The 20,770-nt window shown below is 64.2% G+C and overlaps 1 protein-coding gene across 8 annotated transcripts in view; it reads right to left on the minus strand.

Moving 5' to 3' along the window:
* The window catches only part of CARD11 (caspase recruitment domain family member 11), a 142,663-nt gene that overhangs the window by 11,962 nt on the left and 109,931 nt on the right, over window positions 1–20,770 (minus strand). For 6 of the 8 annotated variants that reach the window (XM_045459843.1, XM_045459842.1, XM_045459839.1 and 3 more), the window contains 16 exons: window positions 19,731–19,910; window positions 18,694–18,846; window positions 18,048–18,173; window positions 17,236–17,433; window positions 15,385–15,561; window positions 14,448–14,499; window positions 12,984–13,066; window positions 11,823–11,923; window positions 10,837–10,889; window positions 9,108–9,240; window positions 8,320–8,521; window positions 7,798–7,924; window positions 3,456–3,696; window positions 2,752–2,848; window positions 2,280–2,375; window positions 638–773 (listed from right to left, as the gene is read on the minus strand). In XM_045459843.1, coding sequence (XP_045315799.1) covers window positions 638–773; window positions 2,280–2,375; window positions 2,752–2,848; window positions 3,456–3,696; window positions 7,798–7,924; window positions 8,320–8,521; window positions 9,108–9,240; window positions 10,837–10,889; window positions 11,823–11,923; window positions 12,984–13,066; window positions 14,448–14,499; window positions 15,385–15,561; window positions 17,236–17,433; window positions 18,048–18,173; window positions 18,694–18,846; window positions 19,731–19,910 — 2,155 coding nt within the window. The remainder of the gene's footprint in view (window positions 1–637; window positions 774–2,279; window positions 2,376–2,751; window positions 2,849–3,455; window positions 3,697–7,797; window positions 7,925–8,319; window positions 8,522–9,107; window positions 9,241–10,836; window positions 10,890–11,822; window positions 11,924–12,983; window positions 13,067–14,447; window positions 14,500–15,384; window positions 15,562–17,235; window positions 17,434–18,047; window positions 18,174–18,693; window positions 18,847–19,730; window positions 19,911–20,770) is intronic. The other 2 variants (XM_045459846.1, XM_045459845.1) reach the window with 2 other exon arrangements.

The raw sequence follows: 20,770 nt of genomic DNA on the forward strand, positions 1-20,770 counted from the left end.
GCAGCGTCGGAGGCAGGGGGAGACACGGCCTCCTTTCCACCTTTTCAAGCCTCTCTGGCTGGTGTGTGGGGAGCAGAGCAGAGCCAGCCCCGGGCAGCTCGAGCAACCACCTCCCCGGAAACCAGCATCTTGTGTTTCACTTGGTGCCCTGCCCCGGCCTTCCGAAGGGCCGATCTGGAGGGGAGCCCAGGCCCTCTGACCATCGGCGCCCGGGCCAGCCCGGCCCCCGAGGACAGCAGAAGGCCTGGCCGGCCATTGGCACACCCTTCCGCAGGGTGCTGTGCGGCCAGTGACCCCTGGCCGGCTTGATAAATGGCAAGAAAGAGGCAGCGGGGAAAGAAATCAATAGGCGAACGCTTCCCAGCAAACAGCTCCAATTAACACGGGCATCTGGGCTCAGATCGACTGCAGCGAGCACGCATCAGGGGTGAGCCTGGCGGGACGCTGCTCTGGGAGGCCGTGCGCTCCTCCCGCCAAGGCCAGGCAGGTCCCCTGGCAGCTCCCCCCATGGGGGAACCCCCTCTTTGGAGGGAGCAGGTGTCCCAGCCCCCCTTGTAGGGACCCAAGGGCCCTGTTGGGACTCCCGCAGCCACCAGGCCAGCAGGAGGTGGGAGGGGCGAGGCGGTCAGCGCCATACCTTCCTGCTTCTCGGTTGAGGGCCTGGTGGCATCCAGTGACGACCGGGCCAGGCTCCCCAGCGGGCTCCCCGAGACGATGCGGACCCGCTCGTTGCTGTTCATCCTTTTGTACTTGTTCTCGGACCTGCTGACGAACTGGAGGACAGAGTGGGGGCCTTTGCTTCTAACCAGACCAAGCTGCCTCAACCCGGGCACGGGCAGACCTCTGCTTGGACCCCAGCTCTGCTCCTGGGGGCCAGGGTCAGTCACCTCCCCCTGTAAAAATGGGAGATGTCCACCAGGCCAAGAGGGGACGTCATTGTAGGTGAGCAAGCAAACAGACACCCACTCCCTCCTCCCTAACCAGGCACGAAGCCTGCCGAGCGCTGGGGTGCAAGAGGCCCTCTGGCAATCCCCAGTGCCTTTTGGGGAGCCGCGGGGGGGAGGTCCCTGGCAAGGAGCCCCGCCGGCAGGATGGCCCACGGACCGCCCGCCTGGGGGGCCTGTGCAGGATGGCTCCACCTCCCACGCCACGGCTCTCGACGCCTCCCTTGGTATCCCCCAGTGCTCCCCGTACAACTCAGAGTTGAGCCCTGGAGGGTGGAAAGGGATGCCCCAGTGGTGGACACAGAATCCGAGTTCCCACTACAATCCCTGGGCTACTCTGAGTCTCTCCACACCCTCCTTCTGTAGGGAGGAAAATCAGGGAGCCGAGGTCTCGGCCTGGCTCTGTGGTCAGCTGGTCCTTGGGTGAGCCACCCGGAGACGCTCAAGGCTTCCAGCTCTCGCGCGACACGTAGGCAGTAACGTGTGTTCCCGCATGGCCCTGCCTTCAGGAGGAGCTCAGATTCGCTAGGGTTCCCTTCCACCTCCGTATCTTTCTGGCACCTGTCTGCGTCTACCTGGTTTCTGGGTGGTGCCGTTGATCGCTCCTCTGGGTTTCCTATGTCCCAACGGCAGGATGGCTCAGTGGAGTGTGGCACACCAACTCCACGGGGGCCCGATTAGCAAAGTACCAACACAGAAATGTCCTGGAGGGACCGCACCTTAACGTGACTCACTTAGCTCTGCACAGAATGCTTACTGCATTTATGTGAAATTTCTTCCGAAGACAGCACCTACTAGGCTAATCAGTTTTCCTTATATAACAGTTCATGCAAAATAAAAAAAACTCATTATAGAATTAAGTACACGCGATAAATTTTTTCTGGTCCCAAAGAGCTACGATGTGTCCGTGGTCAGATAAGATTTAAAGAATCTGTACACTTTCTCTTTTTTCCTCGGCTGCCAGGATGCTCAGATACATTTAACGCTCAGTCTGAGGGACTACACTGACCTGGACACTTGTGACGTTTGTTTTCTTCTCCTGATACACCGTTTCTGATTTTTTCTAATAGCTAACTTGTTTAAATTCTTTTAGCCATAGGTCTTCAAATCTTTTACGAAAGTGGGACTGCTTCCAACAGGTGTAGAGACTGTCTCCCGACCCGTCACTGTGAGGATCAAACGGGATGGGAGGTGGGAGGTGCTGTGAAAAGTTGCAGGTGGTGCACAAACACCAAGCACTGATATTCCGAAAGAGTCTTCTCTTCCCAGCAGCGGCAGGGGGGAGCCCCGGCAAAACATGACTGCAAAGTCAGTCGGCGCTCTGGACAACTTTACCTGGAGGAGTTGGCCGAAAAGGAAACTTGCCCGAGAGAGGCGGGGACTGACCCGGGGGTCACTGGTGGAAACCGGCTCTTCAGGCTGCAGGGTGTTCTGAAATCAGGTATCAATCGGTCAGATGCGCTGGGCTCGGCAGGACGCGTGAGCCCAGGAAGGCTGCCGAGAACCAGAGACACGTCCTCGAGCCCCCTCTGTGCCAGACGTGGAATCGAAGCATTCCAGACGGGGAACGAGCTTGGAGGGTAAGAGGAGCCCCGAGACTCGTTCCGGCAGAGGCCAGAGACACAGAGGAAACGCTGTCCTGCCACCCAGCTTGGGGGGGATCCCTGAGGGCGGGGCCCCTTCTGGGGGGACCGTCCCATTCCCGAGGAACCAAGTCCCTGATGATGTCAGCGGCTCCCATTCGTGAGCCGTCCGGAAAGGAGCCTGGGGGCTGGTGCGAGGCTGGCAGGGCTGTGGGGTGACCTACCCGGAGCGCCCTCAGGGTGTGGTGCGTGGGGTCCGCCTCCTCTCGGCTGCCCCTGTGCATCAGGCGCTGCAGCTTGACCAGGAGGAGCTGCTGGGCTCTGGGGAGACGGGAGGGGAGGGCAGATCCTCAGGGCAGGGCCTGGGGAAGCGAGCGCCAGCCTGCCCCTGTGCCTCCCAGCAGGGTCCGGGGCCGGGGGGCGGGGGGTGCTCCCCCAGGGAGGACATGAAACCCGGCCGCTGGTCTCGAATCCTGCAGCCAGGGTTGCCTGTGGCAAAGTCACTCCCCTGAGCCTCGGTTTCCTCATCTGTAGACCCGGGCTGCTGATGCTGACCTCACGGGGCCGGCCTGAGGGGAACGTGCTTCCCGGGAGCCTGTGCGCCTAACCAGAAGAAGGCTGACGCCCCACTGCTACGTGATTACGGAAGGACGTCAGGGAGGTGACCCGCGGACGAGCAGCGAGCAGCAAAGGGGTGTAAAACCGAGAGCCCGGTTTTCTACAGATGACTGGGAGAGGTGCCCCGGGCATTAGGGAAGCAACAGGGTTTAAGGGAGCAACATCCCTGGGGAGGCAGGGGGGGCTTCCAGGAGGAGGAGGAAACAGGCGGGCCTCAGTGGCCACAGGCGGAGTCCCCCTGGGGGCCCCTCTGCTGGGCAGTAGCCCCCCCCCCCCCCCCCCCCCGCCCTGGCGCCGGCCCGGGCCTCACCGGCTATAGCTGGGTATGGTGCCCACGTCGAGGTCATGGTCCGTGAAAGGGTCGACCCTCGCGCACAGCCACTCGTGCCTGTCCTGGTACATGGTGTCCCGGACGTGCACGATGTCGTCGCACTTGAGCGACATGGTGCAGGCGTCCAGCTGGCTGGAGATGTTCAGGTTCAGCCGGACGTAGAACGAGTCCCCGGACGTGACCAGGCCCTCCTCCATGTCCTTCAGCAGCTTCCGGTACCCTGTGGGGGCACACAAGGCGGAGGGGATGCGGCCGGCTGGTGGTCGCGGGGGCCTCCCGCTGCCAAGCGCCTGGGGGCGCAAATCCACCCGTCGCCGCCCACAGAGGACACGCCCCTATGGTGCGTCCCCCTCAGAGCTGCGGGGACTCCCCGCGATGAGCGACGTGTCCTTCGTGGCTTTCTCTCTTTGTCTTGGCTGTCAGGGAGCTCAGAGCTAGGTTTTGTGCTAGGGTGCAAACAACCCGGGGTCCCCGCTACCGCGAGCGAATCCGGGTTCTCCGCTACAGAGAACGAATCCGGGGTCTCCACTACCGCGCATGGATCCGGGGTCTCCTATAGAGTGAACTAAGCGGAGGTTTCTGCTACAACGAACAGATCTGCAATCTCCACTACAGCGAACAGATCTAGGGTCTCCGCTACAACGAAGCAACGGGGGGGGGGGGGGGGTGAGGGTGGTGGGGGTGTCTACTAGAGTGAACGAATCCAGGGTCTCCGTTATAGCAAATGGATGCGAGATCTCCGCTACAGCAAACGGATCCGGGGTCTCCGCTACCGCGAACGGATCCGGGGTCTCCACTACAGAGAACGAATCCGGGTTCTCCGCTACTGCGAACGGATCCGGGATCTCTGCTACATTGAACAAATCCAGGGTCTCCTATACAGTGAACTAATCGGAGGTTTCTGCTACAACGAACGGATCTGCAATCTCCACTACAGCGAACAGATCTAGGGTCTCCGCTACAACGAAGCAACGGGGGGGGGGGTGGTGGGGGTGTCTACTAGAGTGAACGAATCCAGGGTCTCCGTTATAGCAAATGGATGCGAGATCTCCGCTACAGCAAACGGATCCGGGGTCTCCGCTACCGCGAACGGATCCGGGGTCTCCACTACAGAGAACGAATCCGGGTTCTCCGCTACTGCGAACGGATCCGGGATCTCTGCTACATTGAACAAATCCAGGGTCTCCTATAGAGTGAACTAATCGGAGGTTTCTGCTACAACGAACGGATCTGCAATCTCCACTACAGCGAACAGATCTAGAGTCTCCGCTACAACGAAGCAATCGGATGGTGGGGGGGGGGGGGGGGCGGTCTTCTAGAGGGAACGAATCCAGGGTCTCCAACAGCGTGGACGAGTCCGGGGTCTCCGCTACAACTGCTACACCTTCCCCACCATCGTGGTGGTGCTTTGCTTTGACCCTGGCAGGACTGCACGCAGCAAACCTCCTCCTTCTTAAGCGCTGTGCCTGATGAGCTCTCACGGCCCCTTGGTCAACACCGGTCTCCGGGGACTGCCATCCCGCCTGCCGTCACCGGGGCCGAGCTGTGCCTGGCTCACGGAAACGGAGGCACAGGCCCTGACTTCCGCGTCTGGCTTCCGCAGCTCGGCCTCGTGTCTGTGACCCCCGTCGCGACGCTGCCACGTGGCGCCTCCGCCCGGTGTCCCTTCTCTGGAGGGCGCATCTGTGCCGTTTGAAGGTTTCGGCTCTGAGGGCTCGCTCTGCCGCGAACGCTCTCCCACGGACCTCTGGTGGCCCGTGCCCTCGTCTCCCCTGGCTCCACTCCCAGAGCTGGGACTACTGGGTCCTTGGTCATCCACACATTTAACTTTCGTGGACACTGCCCAGAGGTGTTAGCACACGGCTGGGCCATGGCACCTTGTCGTTTTAAACTTATTCCACGTCACGGTCCTTCGGTGTAAGTTTTTACAAATCCCGTTGGAGGACACAGGGCATACGCTACAAACACAATAAATGCAGCAGACCGAACGCCTGTAACATAAATCCCGAACCTAAACCACCAATCAGTCCCATGCGCACAGAGCCACATGACACAGTGGAAGCTAAAACCGCCCTAACAGGCCCGGGACATCCACGCCACACGCATCAGGGAGGCCTGAACTAACGTAGCTGTCTGATCAACGTTCAGGGAGAAACGGGGGTTCCCTGGTCGGGTCCTTCCCACGCCGCTGGGGGGGTTAAGGCCCATCGCTGGCTGAGCTCTCTGCCCCCTCGAAGAAAGGCCCTACAAATGGGACCCTGAGACACGGGACCTTCCCTGCACTGAATTTGGACCACAGGACTACACCTCTGGGGGGCACTGCTGGCCAGTGTGCTGCCTGGAGACTTTCTGCTGGGCTAGGAAACCAGGCTGGGAAGAGGGGAGGAGCCTGCTCCTGTGAGGAGGACGAGGAGGAGGATGAGGGGGAGGAGGAGGAAGAGGAGAGAGGAGGGGGGAGGAGGAAGAGGAGAGAGGAGGGGAAGGAGGAGAGGAGGGGGAGGAGGAGGGGAGGGGGAGTAGAAAGGGGAAGAGGGGGAGGAGGAGGAAGGGAGGGAGGAGAAAGGGAGGGAGGATGGAGAAGAAGAGGAGGAGGGGAAGGAAAGGGGGGAGAAGAGGGAGGAAGGGAGGGGGAGAAGAGGGGGAGGGAGAAGAGGGGGAAGGGGAAGAGGAGGGAGAAGACGGAGGGAGGGAGGGGGAAAATAGGAGGGTAGGAGAGAAGAGGGGGAGGGGAGAAGAGGGAGAGTGGGGAGAAGAGGGGGAAGGAGAAGGAGCGGGGAGGAGGGGGAGGAGGGGGAGAAGGAGGAGGAGGAGGAGGGGGGGAGAAGGAGGGGGGGAGGAGGAGGAGGAGGAAGGAAAGGGGGAGGAGGAAGGGGACGGGGGAAGAGGAGGAAGAGGAGGAAGAGGAGGAAAGGGAGGGAGGAGGAGGGGAGGGAGGAGCGGGGAGAAGAGGAGGAGGAGGAGGGGGAGGAGGGGGAGGAGGAGGGGGAGGAGGAGGAGGAGGAGGGGGAGGAGGGGGAGGAGGAGGAGGAGGAGGGGGAGGAGGAGGAGGAGGAGGAGGAGGAGGGGGAGGAGGAGGAGGAGGAGGGGGAGGAGGGGGAGGAGGAGGGGGAGGAGGAGGAGGAGGAGGGGGAGGAGGGGGAGGAGGAGGAGGAGGAGGGGGAGGAGGAGGAGGAGGAGGGGGAGGAGGGGGAGGAGGAGGGGGAGGAGGGGGGAGGAGGGGGGAGGAGGGGGAGGAGGGGGAGGAGGGGAGGAGGGGAGGAGGAGGGGGAGGAGGGGGGGAGGAAGGGAGGAGGAGGGGGGGAGGAGGGGAGGAGGAGGGAGGGAGGAGGGAGGGAGGAGGGGAGGAGGGGGGAGGGGAGGAGGGGGGGAGGAGGGGAGGAGGAGGGGGAGGAGAGGAGGAGGAGGGGGAGGAGGGGGGAGGGGAGGTGGGAGGGGAGGGAGGGGAGGAGGGGAGGAGGGAGGGGAGGAGGGAGGGGGGAGGGGGGGAGGAGGAAGGGGAGGAGGAAGGGGAGCAGCAAAAGGAAGAGGGGAGGAGGAGGAGGGGAGAAGAGGGAGGGAGGGGGAGGCAGGGGAGGCGGGGAAGGCTGGGCCCCGTGTGTGGGGACAGAGCATCATTACCTTCCGCCGCCCGGTGGACTGGGCATGCCGGGAAGGAGAGCGGGCTAGCAGGCGGCAGCGGGGCGCGGCTAGAAAGTGGCTATTTACGCTCTGTTGAAACATTCATGAACCCCAGGGCTTGAAAATAAGATCCAGCTGCAGAGATCATGACGCCGGGAGAAACCCGGAGGTGGGGCAGGCGACTCAGACTTTGGGAAATGGAAGAGCCTAGCGCTCACTGCCCAGGAGTCGAGGCCGCAAAAGAGGAGCCTCAACGAAAGCGCCGCTGGGGCCAGAAGCGGGGGAGGCCTTCTGGAGGCGTCCTGGAGCCACGACCACGGGGCCAAGGCGTGGTCCAAGCTGTGGCTCCGTGGACCCGCTGGTGCCAGAGCGGCCAGCCGGAGTCTCTGCCCGTGTCGGGGGCCGGGACGTGAGCAGGGAGAGGGGTGAGCCAGGCCGGGCAGGGAGGGCCGCCCCCCCTGCCCCGCCCGGCAGTGTGCGTGCAAGTGGCCCGGCTCGCCACCTGCAGCCAGGTGTGGCGGGACAGGTGTGTGCTCACCGGCACTCACATCCGTCGCCCTTCCCTGCCTGCTGCCCCTGATGGGGCCGGGACGGTGGGCTCCTCCCACCGAAAAGGTGAGCGAGTGGAGGGCGCCCCTCCGGGACCCACCGCGTCTGGCGTCCCGCCGGTGTGGCCGAGTGCGGGTGAGTCCCGCGGCCTTACCTTCCTGGTTGACTTTGTAGTGCAGTGTGACGGGGCCACTGCACCTCTGGATGGTCCAGTGCACCTCCTCCTTCGTGCACGTTTCCAAGGGGACGCTCTGCCTCTCCCCTTTGATGTAGCCTTCCAGCTAGACGTCAAAGACACGCTGTTCTCCTCGGCTCCGTGGGCGGGCAGAGCTGCAGGGGGGAGGCTGCCCCACAGGGAGGCCGAAGCACCCCTCCCCAACAGCGACCGGCCCGGCGTCGCTCGGAGCAAAGGCAGCACCCCGCTTAAGCTCGTGTGCCTCCCCGCGTGCGGGCGTGTGTGTGCAAGCGTGTGCGCACGGGCTCCAGAAACACGAGTGAGGGCCCTCCGACGGGAGGGGCCCGGGCCGACACCGGACGAGGGGCCCCGGCCCTGCCGCCCTCCGGATCCCCCCGCCCAGCTCGGGCGTGGGGGTGCCCTCGGTCAGCACCCGTGCGGCAGAAGCGGGGAAGGTCACGGGCACCCCGGCTATGCGGCCACTGCCCCCTGGTCCCTCACCCCCAGCAGCTGGTGGCCCTCGTGGAGGCCCGCCTTCTCGGCCGGGGAGCCCGGCTTGACCGCCTGGATGAAGCTCCCCCGGGCGTTGCCCCCGAGCAGGGTGAGCTGTGAGGCGAGGCTGTCGCCGTTCAGCATGGCGTGCTGCGTGGAGGGCCCGGAGCCCCGCACGTGCCCCACCGACGTGACAGACGGCCGGAAGGGTCTGCGACGGGGAAAGAAACCGGTGAGAGCGCGGCGGTCGGGACACGTGTACTTGGCCCAGCCGTAGGGCAGGCTCCCGTGGCAGGTGGCAGGGAGCTGAGGTGAGGGAGTGCAGCCAGCTCCTGCTGGGAGGGCACGCGGGGAGCGGAGCTGACCCCCGACCGACCGGCTGCAGCGGCCACACAGAGCTTACTGAGCCACCTGAGGTCGCAGGCGCACGGGCCACCTGCAGGGAGGGGCTGGGCTGACGAGGGCAGTGGCCCGCTCTTCTCCTTCTGGAACACCAGCCCAGCGGGCTGCTGTGTCTCAGGTGGGGCGGGGACCTGGGGGGCTCAGAGTGTTGCTCCCTGGCCTCTCCCATGCCGAGTGGCCCCGGGCAAGCCCCTTCGTCGCTGGGCCTGATGTGGGGGGGGGGGGGGCCGGGGGGAGTGGTTTCTGGCTCTAGGACACTAGGGTTCCTGGACTCTGGTTCTAGAACACAGGTGAAGGAGATGGGCCCTTTCTGGGGACTCTAGCGGGTGAGTGGCCTTTACCCGCCGCCCCTACCGCCAACTCCCACTCCCCCTCCCCCATGACCTTCCCGGTACCTTTCTAGAGAGAACTTCCTAAACATGAGGTTGACTTGCTCTAGGTCGTAGGCGTCCAGGCCCTCGGACTGGTGGGAGGAGGAAGAGGAGTGGACGGACGAGGGGCCGTAGGAGCAGTGCTCGTGACTGTCGTCTGCAAAGGAGCCAGCGCACGTGAGCACGCTCCTCCCGGCCTCCCTCCCAGAAATTTTCCAGCTGGGCCAGGACGCCTGCACAAGGCGCTGCATGGAACGTTCTTCCACAGAGCAATCCCCCTGCCTCCGGCTTGTGAACTGGTCTCCGTATTCTCATGTTGGGGCCACCCTGGGTCTTACCACCCCATCTACCCCTTGGAGGCCTGTGGGCCGGGGGTGGAGCCCGAAAGGCAGAGTCTGGACCCAGTGTGGAAAACCCCTCTTCCCAACTCAGCGGGGCTGGGGCTGGAGAACTGGGGGGGGGGGGGGAAGATGCTCAGCCCCACTGGGCCGAGGCGCTGGGAGGGGGAGGGGGGGAGGCGCAAAGCCCGCTCCGGGCTGATAACAAAGGCCTCTCTGCAAAGAGAATTTGTCCTGACGCTGCAGAATGCCTTGGACGGCTGCCCAGAATTCCAGCTCCCCCCTTCCCAAACTCCTTCACTTCTCATCACCCAGCCTCCGTTAGGTGCTAACCTCCCTTTAACACTTGATGGCTCCTGATGGTCTCCAGTCAGGGAGACGGGCTAATCCTTCACTGTATCTGCTGGCAGCCTGAGCTGCTGACGGGTGGAGGCAGGGTGGGGGGACCCGGGGCACGAGAGGGGGCTGGCAGGCCACCCCCGGAGGAGTCTGGGCCAGACTCAGGAGGAGCGGGGGGACTGCCGTCTCTGGGAGGCTCCTCTCCTGCTCCTGTCTTCTGCCCGCACGGTCCACTGGCTTGCAGCTGTTGCACCCGGGTGTCGGCCAGGGCAGGGACCCAGGGGCAGGAGTCTCTGTGTCCCATGCACCAGGCGTGGTGAGGCACAGGGGCTCAGCGTGGGCTCAGCTGAACCAGACGACCGTGCTCCCGGGGGACCCAACCCTCCTTCCCGGCTCTCTGCGTGGTCTAGGCTGAAGGAACAACCCCTCCGCCACACCGCCTCTGCCGGGGGGCCGTTTCAGGGTCACCACGGACCCTCAGTCTCCCCGCGACTCGGCTGCCCCCCCGCCTCTGGTGTCAGGGGAGGACAAATGACTCCAACTGCTGCCCCACCTCACTTCCCGCCCCCTCCCCACTGCCGACCCTCGTCTCATTGGGGTGGGTCGGCAGCTTCACACAGATTTCTGAGGCCGTCTCCCTGCCTCCCGCCCACCCCCCTTCCGCGTTCCTCGAGCTCTCCACGGCTCCGTTCCTTCATCCGCAAGACGAGGGGGACAGTAGCCTTTCTGCAAATGGGCACTGCCAGTTCGACTCTCTTGAAGCACCCACAACTGACGGACTCTGGGCTCAGCAGCTGTGCGGCCCCGCTGCCTCCAGAGCAAGTTCAGGCGCGGCAGGCCGCCCCACCCCCAACCCCGGCCCGGAAGCTCCCCAGGGATGGAGGCCTGGCCCCCTGGGCACAGACAGGACGCACCGCCCTCTTGGAAGCCACGCCACGCACGTTTCTGAGGACCTATGAGGTGCAGGGCCCCAGCCGGAGCTGGAGGGTCGGGGGCGTGGGCAACGTGGCCCTGCTCCGGCCAGACGGCAGGTGGCCGCCACGCCTTTGTGCCTCTAAGTTCTGTCGGGTACCTACCATCAAAGTCCAAGGCGTCGAACCCGCCACTCTCGTTGTCGTCTTCCACGGTGCTGCAAGACACAAGGGAGGGACAGGGGGGCGCGTGTGTGTGGGAGCTCTCCAGTGGTCGAGGGAGGGGGAAGCTTCTGGAATGTTCTGACTTCCCGAGAGGCCTTGGTTTTGAGAGGGCAGCGTGGGCAGGAGGGGAAGGTCAGCAGGTGCGCAGAGGGCTGGACGCTCTGCTGGAGGCCAGGGTGTCCCAGGCAGCCAGCGGAGGCCACAGCAGGTGAACCCGTGAAGGAGGAGGCCCGTGAAGGGCAGGTGAACAGTCTCCACCAGCCCCACCTGCTGCTTCCCAGTCACGCTCTCGTTCCTCACACAGAAGACTGAACATCTGCTCGCACGATAGGCCTCGCGCAATGGGCCTCGAGAGCCGACCGTGCCCTTTGACACGATGGGCTAGGACAGGAGCGAGGGCGCTCCGGGAGGTCCAAGCTCCTCCGCGTGTGGTCCCCGCCACAGGGTAACGAGGCCCAGACCAGGCCGCTGGCAGGGCCGCGGATGTGGATCCCAGCCTGCAGGCTGCTCTGTGCTGTCAGCCCTTCTGGAACCACCCCCCCCCCCCCCCCCCCCCCCCCAGCGATCTCTGACTCGGAGCCCACGATGTCAAACATCCAGTGCCTGGGAGCATCTGAGTGCCCAGGCAGGCCTCCAGGGTGGTCTTCTCAGCTGGGGACAGGAGCAGTGGGGGAAGGGGAGGGGAGGTGGGAAAGGGGAGGCTGTTTGTGGGGTCTTCCGCTCTTGGGCAGAAAGAGCACCCCCCCCCCCCCCGCCATGGGGCCACGGCACAGGTGACCCTGGGAAAGCCACAGGCCTCCTCGGAGCCTCAGCCTTCTCATCTGTAAAGTGGGTGGCATCCTGTCTGCCTTCCAAGGTCGGGTCAACGGCTGCTGAGTGAGAGACCGAGGGGGGGCACGTCTCCCCTCCTCCCTCCCGGCACCCACCTCCGGTGAGGTGCGTCTTCCTTATAGCGCCTGACAATAGAGTCGTTTCCGGGGGGCTCAGCGGTGATCGACATGATGCTGGAGCGGCTCCGGTGGGGCTGCTGCAAAACACGCGGGTGCGCTCTGGGGAGCCGGGCGCTTACACGCCCCTGCCTCCGCGCGACAATATCACATACGTGGGGACTAAACCTAACGACTGCGTCCCCTCCCCTGATGTGGGCAGGCGGGTCGGCGAGGCTGGTTCTCAGCAGTGACCTTGGCCAGAGAAGGCTCGTGCCCAGCCCCGGGGCGGCCGCAGCCCAAGCTCGGTGCACAGCTGCTCGCACATCTGCTCGCCTCGGGAGGGGGCAGGGAGGGCGCAGGCGGGAGTCCGCCGTGGCTGGGTGGGGGGAACAGGCTGAGCTCCACGGCCCCCCAGGCTGCACCGGCCTTGGGCACCAACTCTGGATGAGAGGTAGACCCTCTGGGGGGGGTCTCACTGGTGGCAGCAACAGATGTCCCCGGGCGGCGTGGCCGCTGGAGGGTGACCCTTTGAAACAGGCCTGCTGGCTCCTGGCAAGGGCCGCCTCCGATAAGAGCCTCGGATTTGGCCCCCAGAGCTGCAGCGAGACAGGAGCCATTCGTTATCAAACCCCTGCATCCCCCAGGGCCCGATTCTGGAAGCTGAGCTGACAAGCTTCCCGGGGCTTCCCCTCCAGGGCTAGAATTTCTAATCCCACGCCTTCTGCTGCCTGCCTGCGGGGAGTGACACCGGATGCAGGGCGGAGGACCCTGCCAGGCAGGCGGGGGCGGGGGTGGGGTGAGGGGGAGCCTGCAGTCCCAGCTGCTGGGCTGCCCGAGGTGCCAGAGGCCCAGGACCTGCAGGACAATTTTCTGCCTCTGCCTGTGCAATCCTACGGCTCCTCAGAGACCCATCCCTTCCTCCCGCCAAGTGTTAAATTGGGAAAGCAGGCGGCAAGAAGGTGTAAATACATCCTGAGGCTGTGGAAGCATCCTTAAATAAACAAAAGGAGGGCTGGGGCTGCAGCCCCAGAATGACTCCACTTGCTGGCTTTAGGAGGGTGCAGAGAGGAAAGGGGGGGGGCCAGGCTTGCTGGGGCAGACGAAGGGGGGGGGCCCGGGTTCTGAGCCGGAAGGGGGTGTGCTGGGGACCCCGCTTACCATCTTGGAGAACGAGGTGGTGATGGGCAGGGATCTGGAGGAGCTGGGGCTCGCGTCAGTGCCTTCTTCCTCATGGCCTCGCCCTGTCCTCACAGAAGCAGGAGGCAAAGGGGCAGGGAAGAGGGGCTGAGATCCCGCGGGCACCAAGCACCCGGGGGCTGTCCCGGCTGGGCGGCCTGTCCTCTGAGGGATGGTGCGTGGCCGCCTCCTCCCTCCTGTGGTCCCCCCAGCTGCAGGCTCCTGGAAGGGAATCTGGTCTTGCAGACCAGTGTGTCCAGCCCCTGCCGGGCCCAGGGTGGCCTCGCTCCAGGCTGGACCGTGTCCTCTGTCTCTGAGGACTCGGGCTGGGGCCCCAGCTGGCACTCTGTGGATCAGCGGACCACGTGTCTCTTGTAGAGCGACAATGTCCCCGCCCCAGGACCTTGTCCTCGAAGCAGATCCCACCATCCCTACTAGACAGGCCGACTGAAGACTGGGGCCAATGGGGACTGAGTACGTCTCCTCCCCAGGAGGCCCCTGCCGCCCCTCCTGCGCCTTCGGGGGCTCCCTGGGGCTCTGTGCACACTTGTCTCAGCCCTTGCCTTGCTGCACAGCCTGTCAGTCACCCCACATGCACGCACAGACACGTGTGCGTGCCTCCGTGTGGGAGCACCTTGGGACGAACCCACACCTCACGCTAAGCAGGGGTAAAGGCTTGGGAAGAGTCCAGAAGCTCCGTCACCCTGCCGCCTCCTTTCCCTTTTCTTGGGGCAAACATTTCTCTGTTCCTCCACAAGCCCCAGGCCCTTTACGCCTCCCTTCTGATAAAGGAGGTTCTAGAGATACTTGGGCTGGCGATGACAGGAGTGGATGGGCCTCCCCTGCCCCCCCCCCCCGCAGATCCCGGAGGGCTTGTTGCTCCCGCCCTGTCACCTTCTGCAGCCTTGTTCCCGGCACCCCCTGCTCTGAGCTCTAGAAGGGCAGCACGCTGGGCTCAACCCTGCCCCCGCTCCCCACTCTGTCCTGGGCGCCTTTCCAGAGGTTGTCTCTCTTCCTGACGCTCTTTCTCCAGCCCTCCTCTGTCCCCCCTTTCTTGAGCGTCCGGAGCCCCTCTCCCCCTCCTCACTGGTGGCCCTGCCTCAGAGCCCAGGCTCACAGATGGGACCCACACTGCCCGGCAGGGAGCCTGAAGCTGTGAGCAGAGCTACGAATTCCAGCTGAGGGATCAGGGGCTCTGGGCCGACCTCAGTGTGTGTGTGTGTGTGTGTGTGTGTGTGTGTGTGTGTGTGTTAGACCTGACCTTTCTGTGTCTCAGCACCCACCCTCTCCTGTGACGATGGATGTGAGATACTACCGGACCCCCTCTCCCCGGGGTCCCCAGGCCTGTCAGGCTGACTGCACACGACTGATGGCCACAATGGGGAAGACGGACCGGGAGAGGCAGAGGGACGGACAGACAGGAGAGGGGTCCGGGTGTGCACCAACCTTGGAAATCTGAGGCTCGCTTCAGGCTGATGGGGGATTTAGCTCTCTGCAGCTGCGACACGGAGGGGACAGAGGAGGACAGAGGGCACAAATCAAACAAGGCCCGGGACACGGGTCAGCGGACGGAGGGGCCAGAACGAATGGAGGAAGGCATGTGACGCCTGCCCCCCGGGGGACGCGGCTGGTTCCAGGGCTGACGGTGGCGGCGGGGGAGGCCCCGCACAACCGGGTACACGACGCAGGGGAATTTCAGGAAAGGACGAGGCTTTTGCCCCCGCCGGGCCCGTGGAGCTGGCGCCTTCCAGGGGGCCTGGCCTGTGCTGCTGGGCCCCTCCCGTGTGACACTATCTGGTCCCCACGCATCCCGCAAGGAGCGCTGAGTGGAGCAGACGGCTTTGCCGCCGTGGCAATCTCCACGTAACGCTTACTTTGTTCCCTCTCCCTCTCTGACTTCTGCTACACTTGTGGGAGACGGGAGGGCTCGTGGGAGACGGGAGGGCTCGTAAAAACAGGATTCCCACCCACAGGGCTAGAACACGTGGAGTCCCATCGGGTCTGGGTCTACCAGACCTGCGTCCCCACCGGCCTGTGGGACCCCCACCCCCACCATACGGCCCCCACCCCACGGCCCCCAGCCCAAGGCCCCCGCCCCTCAGCCCCCACCCCCATGGCCCCACGGCCCCCACCCCACCAGTCTGTGGGACCCCCATCCCGTAGCTCCCACCCGCACCCCACAGCCCCCATGCCCCAACTCAGGGCCCTCACGCCACAGCCCTCGGCCCCCCACCTCACAGCCCCCAGTCCCCCACCCCTTGGCCCCCAGCACTCGATGTCCAAGCCTCACCCCATGCTCCCACCCTGTAGCCCCCAACCCCATGTCCCCACCACTCCATGCCCCCCCCACCCCATGCCCCCGTGCCCTTCCATGTCCTGGTACCTGGATGCCCTTCAGATTCATCCTGCGCTTGGGGGGGTGACAGGGCAGGAAGTATCTGCTGTCTTCTGGTGACTCCTCCGAGGTTGACGAGTCGTCGGCTTCCTGACCGTTGATCCTGGGGCTGGCGTCCCCAAAGTTCTGAGAGATGATGGCCACTGGCAGGTTCCTGGGCAGACTCTGGGGCCGGGGGAAGCCAGTGAGGCCCCAGCTTCAAACTCAGGACGGCCCGCTCTTCTCCCTGGCCCCCACGACCCCTCGGTGCCCAGACTCGGGGTTCCAGCCCCGCCCGCTCCTCCTCACCAGCCTCCTGTCCCCGTCTCCCCATGGGGACGTCCCCCTAGCGGGTCTCTGCCCCTGGGGCCTGTCGTGTGGCCTCCATACGTCCAGGTGCGGCCCCGGGCCTGAGCTGCAAACACAGAAGCCGCCGCCGACCGACGGAACGAGCCCAGAAGCAGCGCAGGCCCCGTCCTCGTGCCCCGGGCCGAGCCGCGGGGGCAGCGACTCTCTCCCAGGTGCCCCCAGATCCGCACCACCTTCATGCTGCTGCCTCCAGACCCACAGCTCCTTGCCTTCTCCGCACAAAATCCATCCAGGTCCCCGAATAACTGGGCCTGAGCCCACGACTTGGCTAGCTCCTGCTGCCCGTCCCCACCTCCCCCTCCCATCACGACCTGCCACTAGCATGCTGCGTGTGGCACTGCGGGCCTCGCTCAGGCTGTCCGTCCGGGGCCTGGAACGAGGCCCCGTCCTTCCTCACCCAGCCGGGCGCCCCCAAAGCTTTCGCCTGTCCACTGAGCAGACGCTCCCGGGCCCTGCCCGATGTCGGGCACCGGGTTATGGGCTTCACGGAGAAAAAACTACAACTGCCCAGAGGGTCGACAGCGTAACAGAGGCTCCTGTCTCCATCACGGGGGCCGGCGGAGGCCCGACTGAGAGAGCCACGCCTGGGCCCAGACCACAAGGGGCAGACCTTGGGCAGGGGGAGCTGGGGCAGCGCTGCGAGCGGGGGGGCCCAAGGCCACCCCCACCTTGTCCGAAGGGGGTCTTGCCCGAAACCCTGGCAGAGCGGAGGCCTCCTCCCCCGGGGACCCCACGGCCCAAACCCAACAGGTGATTTACAATTTGTGTTGAAGTGTCATGTTCCCGGATCTGCCTCCGGTGCTAGACTTGAGTCCTCGGAGGGTCTCACCCCCGTTTCCCCGGGGCCACCGACCGGTGGTGCCCTCAGCTGCTGGGGTCTGGGTTCCTTCCTCGGTCAATGAGGACAGTGATCACACCTTCCTGGCAGGACAGGTCTGTGGGCTACGGGGGCTCGCAGGCAGATGGCACTTAGCACGGCACCTGTGTGTGACCGCGCGTGACCCCCGCTGCTACGACAAGGATGAGGTCCTCTGCTCTGATGGCAGTGCTCGTTCATTCCTGGGACCCTGCGGGGACTGGTGCTCGGAGCTTTGTGCCACCCGGAAAGGACAGCGTCCTCACAGGCACTAGGGACTTCAGGGGGGCACAGGGCATCTGAAACCCAGAGACCGTCCACATGTCAGTGGCTGTGCCGTGAGCCTAATGGTCACTATGGTCAAACGAGGAGGAGCTGAGGCTACTGGGTGAAGTGACTTGTCTAAAGTTGGGGAGCAAGTAGCCCGGACGGGGTTTTCCCCTGCACCTTCCAAGTTCAAAATTCGTAATTTGTACTCTGTGGTGTGCGTGTGTAGGAGGGTTAAGGCCGTGGGGGGTCCTGGGTGCGGCAGGGAAGGGCCGCTGCACGGGGGCGGTGACCCTGCTGGGCCACCGGCGGTGTGGGAAGCCCTGGTGGCAGGTGCGGGGGACACGCCCAGCCCGGTGCAGCCCCACCTGGTCGAGGCTGCCGCTGTCCTTGGACAGGCGCCGAAGCTTGCTCTCCAGGTTGACGATGCAGGCCTCCCGCCGGACCATCTCGATTCTCATCTCGTCATTCCTCTCCTCCAGCTCTCGGATTTGCTTCCTGTACTTGTCCTTCTCGATCAAGCACTGCGAATACTGGGTCTGCGCTTCGTCCCGGGAATGGAAGGCCTGCGGGGAGGCGGGCAGGGAGGGGGCAGGGGGGTGGGGAGGACAAGGCCCCTGTGGTTCTTTACCCCGCCTGCACCACCCAAATCAGAAGCGGGACGCCCATTTCCCGGCCCAGGGGTCGGCCGCGTCGGCTCCCGCTCTTTTCTCGACCCCGACTCTTGGGCGTTTAAATCGCTACTTTCCTCAACAGGATGGGGGCGCCTGGGTGGCTCAGTCGGTTGAGCGTCCGACTCCGGCTCAGGGCGTGATCTGGAGGTTTGTGGGTTCGAGCCCCGCGTCGGGCTTTCTGCAGTCCGTGCAGAGCCCGCTTCGGATCCTCTGCCCCCCCCCCCCCCCGTCTGCCCCTCCCCTACTTCCCGCTCTCTCTCAAAAATAAATAAATGCTTCTTAAAAAAGAAAAAAAAAACCAGTGCAGGTGATGGCTGCTATGCGTCCCGCGGCTTCCAGGAGCCCGGGGCGGCCCTGAGGGACGGGGTGGTGGTGCCCTCAGCGCCCCCAGGTGGGGGCACGGAGGGGCGGGGCTTCCCCGGAGCCACACATCTGATGGGCCAGGGCCCGGACGCGGCCGTCTGACCCAGACACCGGCTCTTGCCCGGCTCCGGCCCTGCCCGCACCTGGTCCCGCTCGCGCTCCACCTCCTCCAGCTGCAGCATGACGGTGCTCATGCGGTGCTTGTACATCTCGCAGTCCTTGCTCAGCGTCGAGCACTTCAGCTCCAGGTCCTCCTTTTCCTCCAGGTACTGCACACCACGGGGAGAGGCCGGTGCTCGCACCCAGCGCTCGGCCGCTCCGTGGCAGCCGTCTCCCGCTGGCGCCTCCCGGCCGGCCCGCCAGCCGGAGCCGGCCCGTCCCGCCCCGCATCGCACGTCCTTCTGACGCCCGTCTGGGTGGCGGGGGCCACGGGAGCCGGCCAAGTGACCGAGACGTGCCTCACACCCACCGCGCGCCAGGGACTGCCGGGCCGGGGGGGGGGGCGGGACAGGGCAGAGACCGTGCGCCCTCCCCGCCCCGACCGCAGGCCACGGAAGGCAGAGGCCAGGGGGATGCTTGCAACAATTGACAGATAACTGCAAGGTGCCAAGGCCGGCACGCGTGGGGAATCTGTCCTGGGGTCGGACCTGGTCTCCAGAGGCGAGCCGGAGGGCCGGGGAGGTCTCACAAGCACGCAGGAGCCCTGCACAGGGGCTCCCTGGTGAGAAGGCCGGCCCGAGGACACTGGCTGGGGGGGGGGGGGGCGCCCCTCCACCCTGGGGCTCCCACCTTGTCCCGCAGCTCCTCTGCCTGGCGGACCTCCTCCTGCAGGTTGTAGATCTTGTTGACGAGCTCCTGCCGGTCTTCCAGAGCCTCCTTGCGGTCGTGTTCCAGGATGTCCAGGATGGCCTTGTCCGAGTCGGGCAGGCTGCGCTTCCCGGCCTGGGGGGGTGGTTAACCATGCTGGGTGGGGTGCGGCGGGGGGCCCGGGGGACCGGGAAGGCAGGGCACAGCAGAGCCCGCCACGGGCACCGTGAGGGCAGGAGACTCTGTGCCAGGGAAGCAGGGAAAGAGTCGCTGTCTCTTGGGATCCTTAAGCAGCTTACTATTTAAGAATTTTATCACCTGGAAAGAAGCATAAACCCCTCTCCTGCTCAGGAACATCCCGATGCCCATTGTTCTGTCCTCGCTCTTATCAGAGCCGAGAGGAGCAGTGCTGTCTGTCCAGACATTTCACAGGTGAAATGTGAAGCAAAGACAGGGCTGATCCCCCGTCCCGATGCTTCCCCTGAAATATCAATTAATCTGCTTCGATTAACCCAGATTCATTCTCTGCTCCAGATCCTCACCTCCAACACCAGGCAGCCGATCCCGGGGGAGTAACTGAGCGGGGGAGCGGAGAGAGAGCCTTTCTTCCTCTCCTTGCAGATGTGTTCGGGGCTGCTACCCCTCCCCTACCTCCTCTTTCACCCCTGTAAACCGTTCCGTGGTGGGAAACGCACGGAGACCCCTGATGTTTTAACGAATCCCAGGGAGCTGAGAGTTGAATTTCTCGGGATCTTTAAGGGCAGCTGGGTTTGTCACAGAGCCCGGGCGGCGGCCTCCACGGGAACGGGCACGAATTACGGACACCCTGTCCCAAGTATCACCTCACGTAACGTCACGCTCCCGAGAAGCGGGCGGTGTGGCCACCTTGCTGTACGGAGGGGGAAACTGAGGCACCCAGGGATGACGCAAATGGCCGAGGGGCCCTGAGGTCGGCAAGAGGGGCTGACGCCCAGACCGGGCTCGGCCCCTTCCGTACGCCGCCCTGCCCCGGCCCTCACCTGGATGATGGACTGCAGCTCTTGGATTTTGGTCTTCAGCATCTCGTTCTCCCGCTCCAGTTCCAGGACCTGCTCCCTCTTGGGCCGATTCTCAATGTCGTTCTTCAGTTTCAGCGACTGGTTCCTCTCCAGCTTACACTCCTCCTCCATCTTATTCAACCGGTGCTTGAGCTGGTCAATCTGAAACGCCCAAGGTGCCCCGGGGAGAATGAGGGAGAGGCAGCACTCCCCCAGACCCCGGTGGACTTTCCGCACAACCTGAGTGATGCCTGCCCCACCCCCCTTCTTCCAGGCAGCGACGGGGAAGGGCTCAGAGAAACCTTTCCCGGCAAAACACAGCACCACTTCCTTGTCGATGAGACCTCCTGACCTGCTAATTTAAGAGAGTTCCGAAAAGCACCGTATGTCCCTTAGCAACTTCCCTGGGGTAACTTTTATGGGGTGGACCAGACTGCAGAATGGGGGAAGGTTGTCTCCCCCCAGGTATGGAATCCACTCCAGTGCCTTTCTTGGTGGCCCTGAGTCTGATTCTCAGACTCGGGGTCTCCCCTCAAGAACCCATGTTATCTACAGGGAGTGAGGTGGCCAAGAGCTCAGGGTTCTGGGCTCTGCTGCCCTGACTTGACCCCAGAGCAGCCGGTACAGGTTTGTCCCGCGGGTTTCCCACAAAATTCTATCTGGACAAGTTTCGCACTGATGCGAAAAGGACAGCGTGAGGCTCTCTGGATTCGCAGCATCTCTGACCTAAAGGACCAACCCGCAGGGCTGAAAGAGTGGCTTCGTAGATGAGGTTGTGACTACGTCTGGAAATGGGGCAAGTGGTGACGTGCTGAGCTTTACCCCTCGAGAGGGGAGTGTCAGGGAGCGGGACCAGGAGAAGACTTCTCAGACCTTTGTCACTAAGCGTGTCTGCCTCCCTAAACTGATCGACCACGTAAAACATCCGAATCAAGACTGCTTTCAAGGGCTGCAGGGAAGTGGGGGACCAAAGGGGTGAGCACCCTTTCTCAATATAGGCTTGGCGATAGGGGAGAAGGATC

This window comes from Leopardus geoffroyi, chromosome E3, assembly GCF_018350155.1.
Source record: "Leopardus geoffroyi isolate Oge1 chromosome E3, O.geoffroyi_Oge1_pat1.0, whole genome shotgun sequence".
Taxonomy (NCBI): Eukaryota; Metazoa; Chordata; class Mammalia; order Carnivora; family Felidae; genus Leopardus; species Leopardus geoffroyi.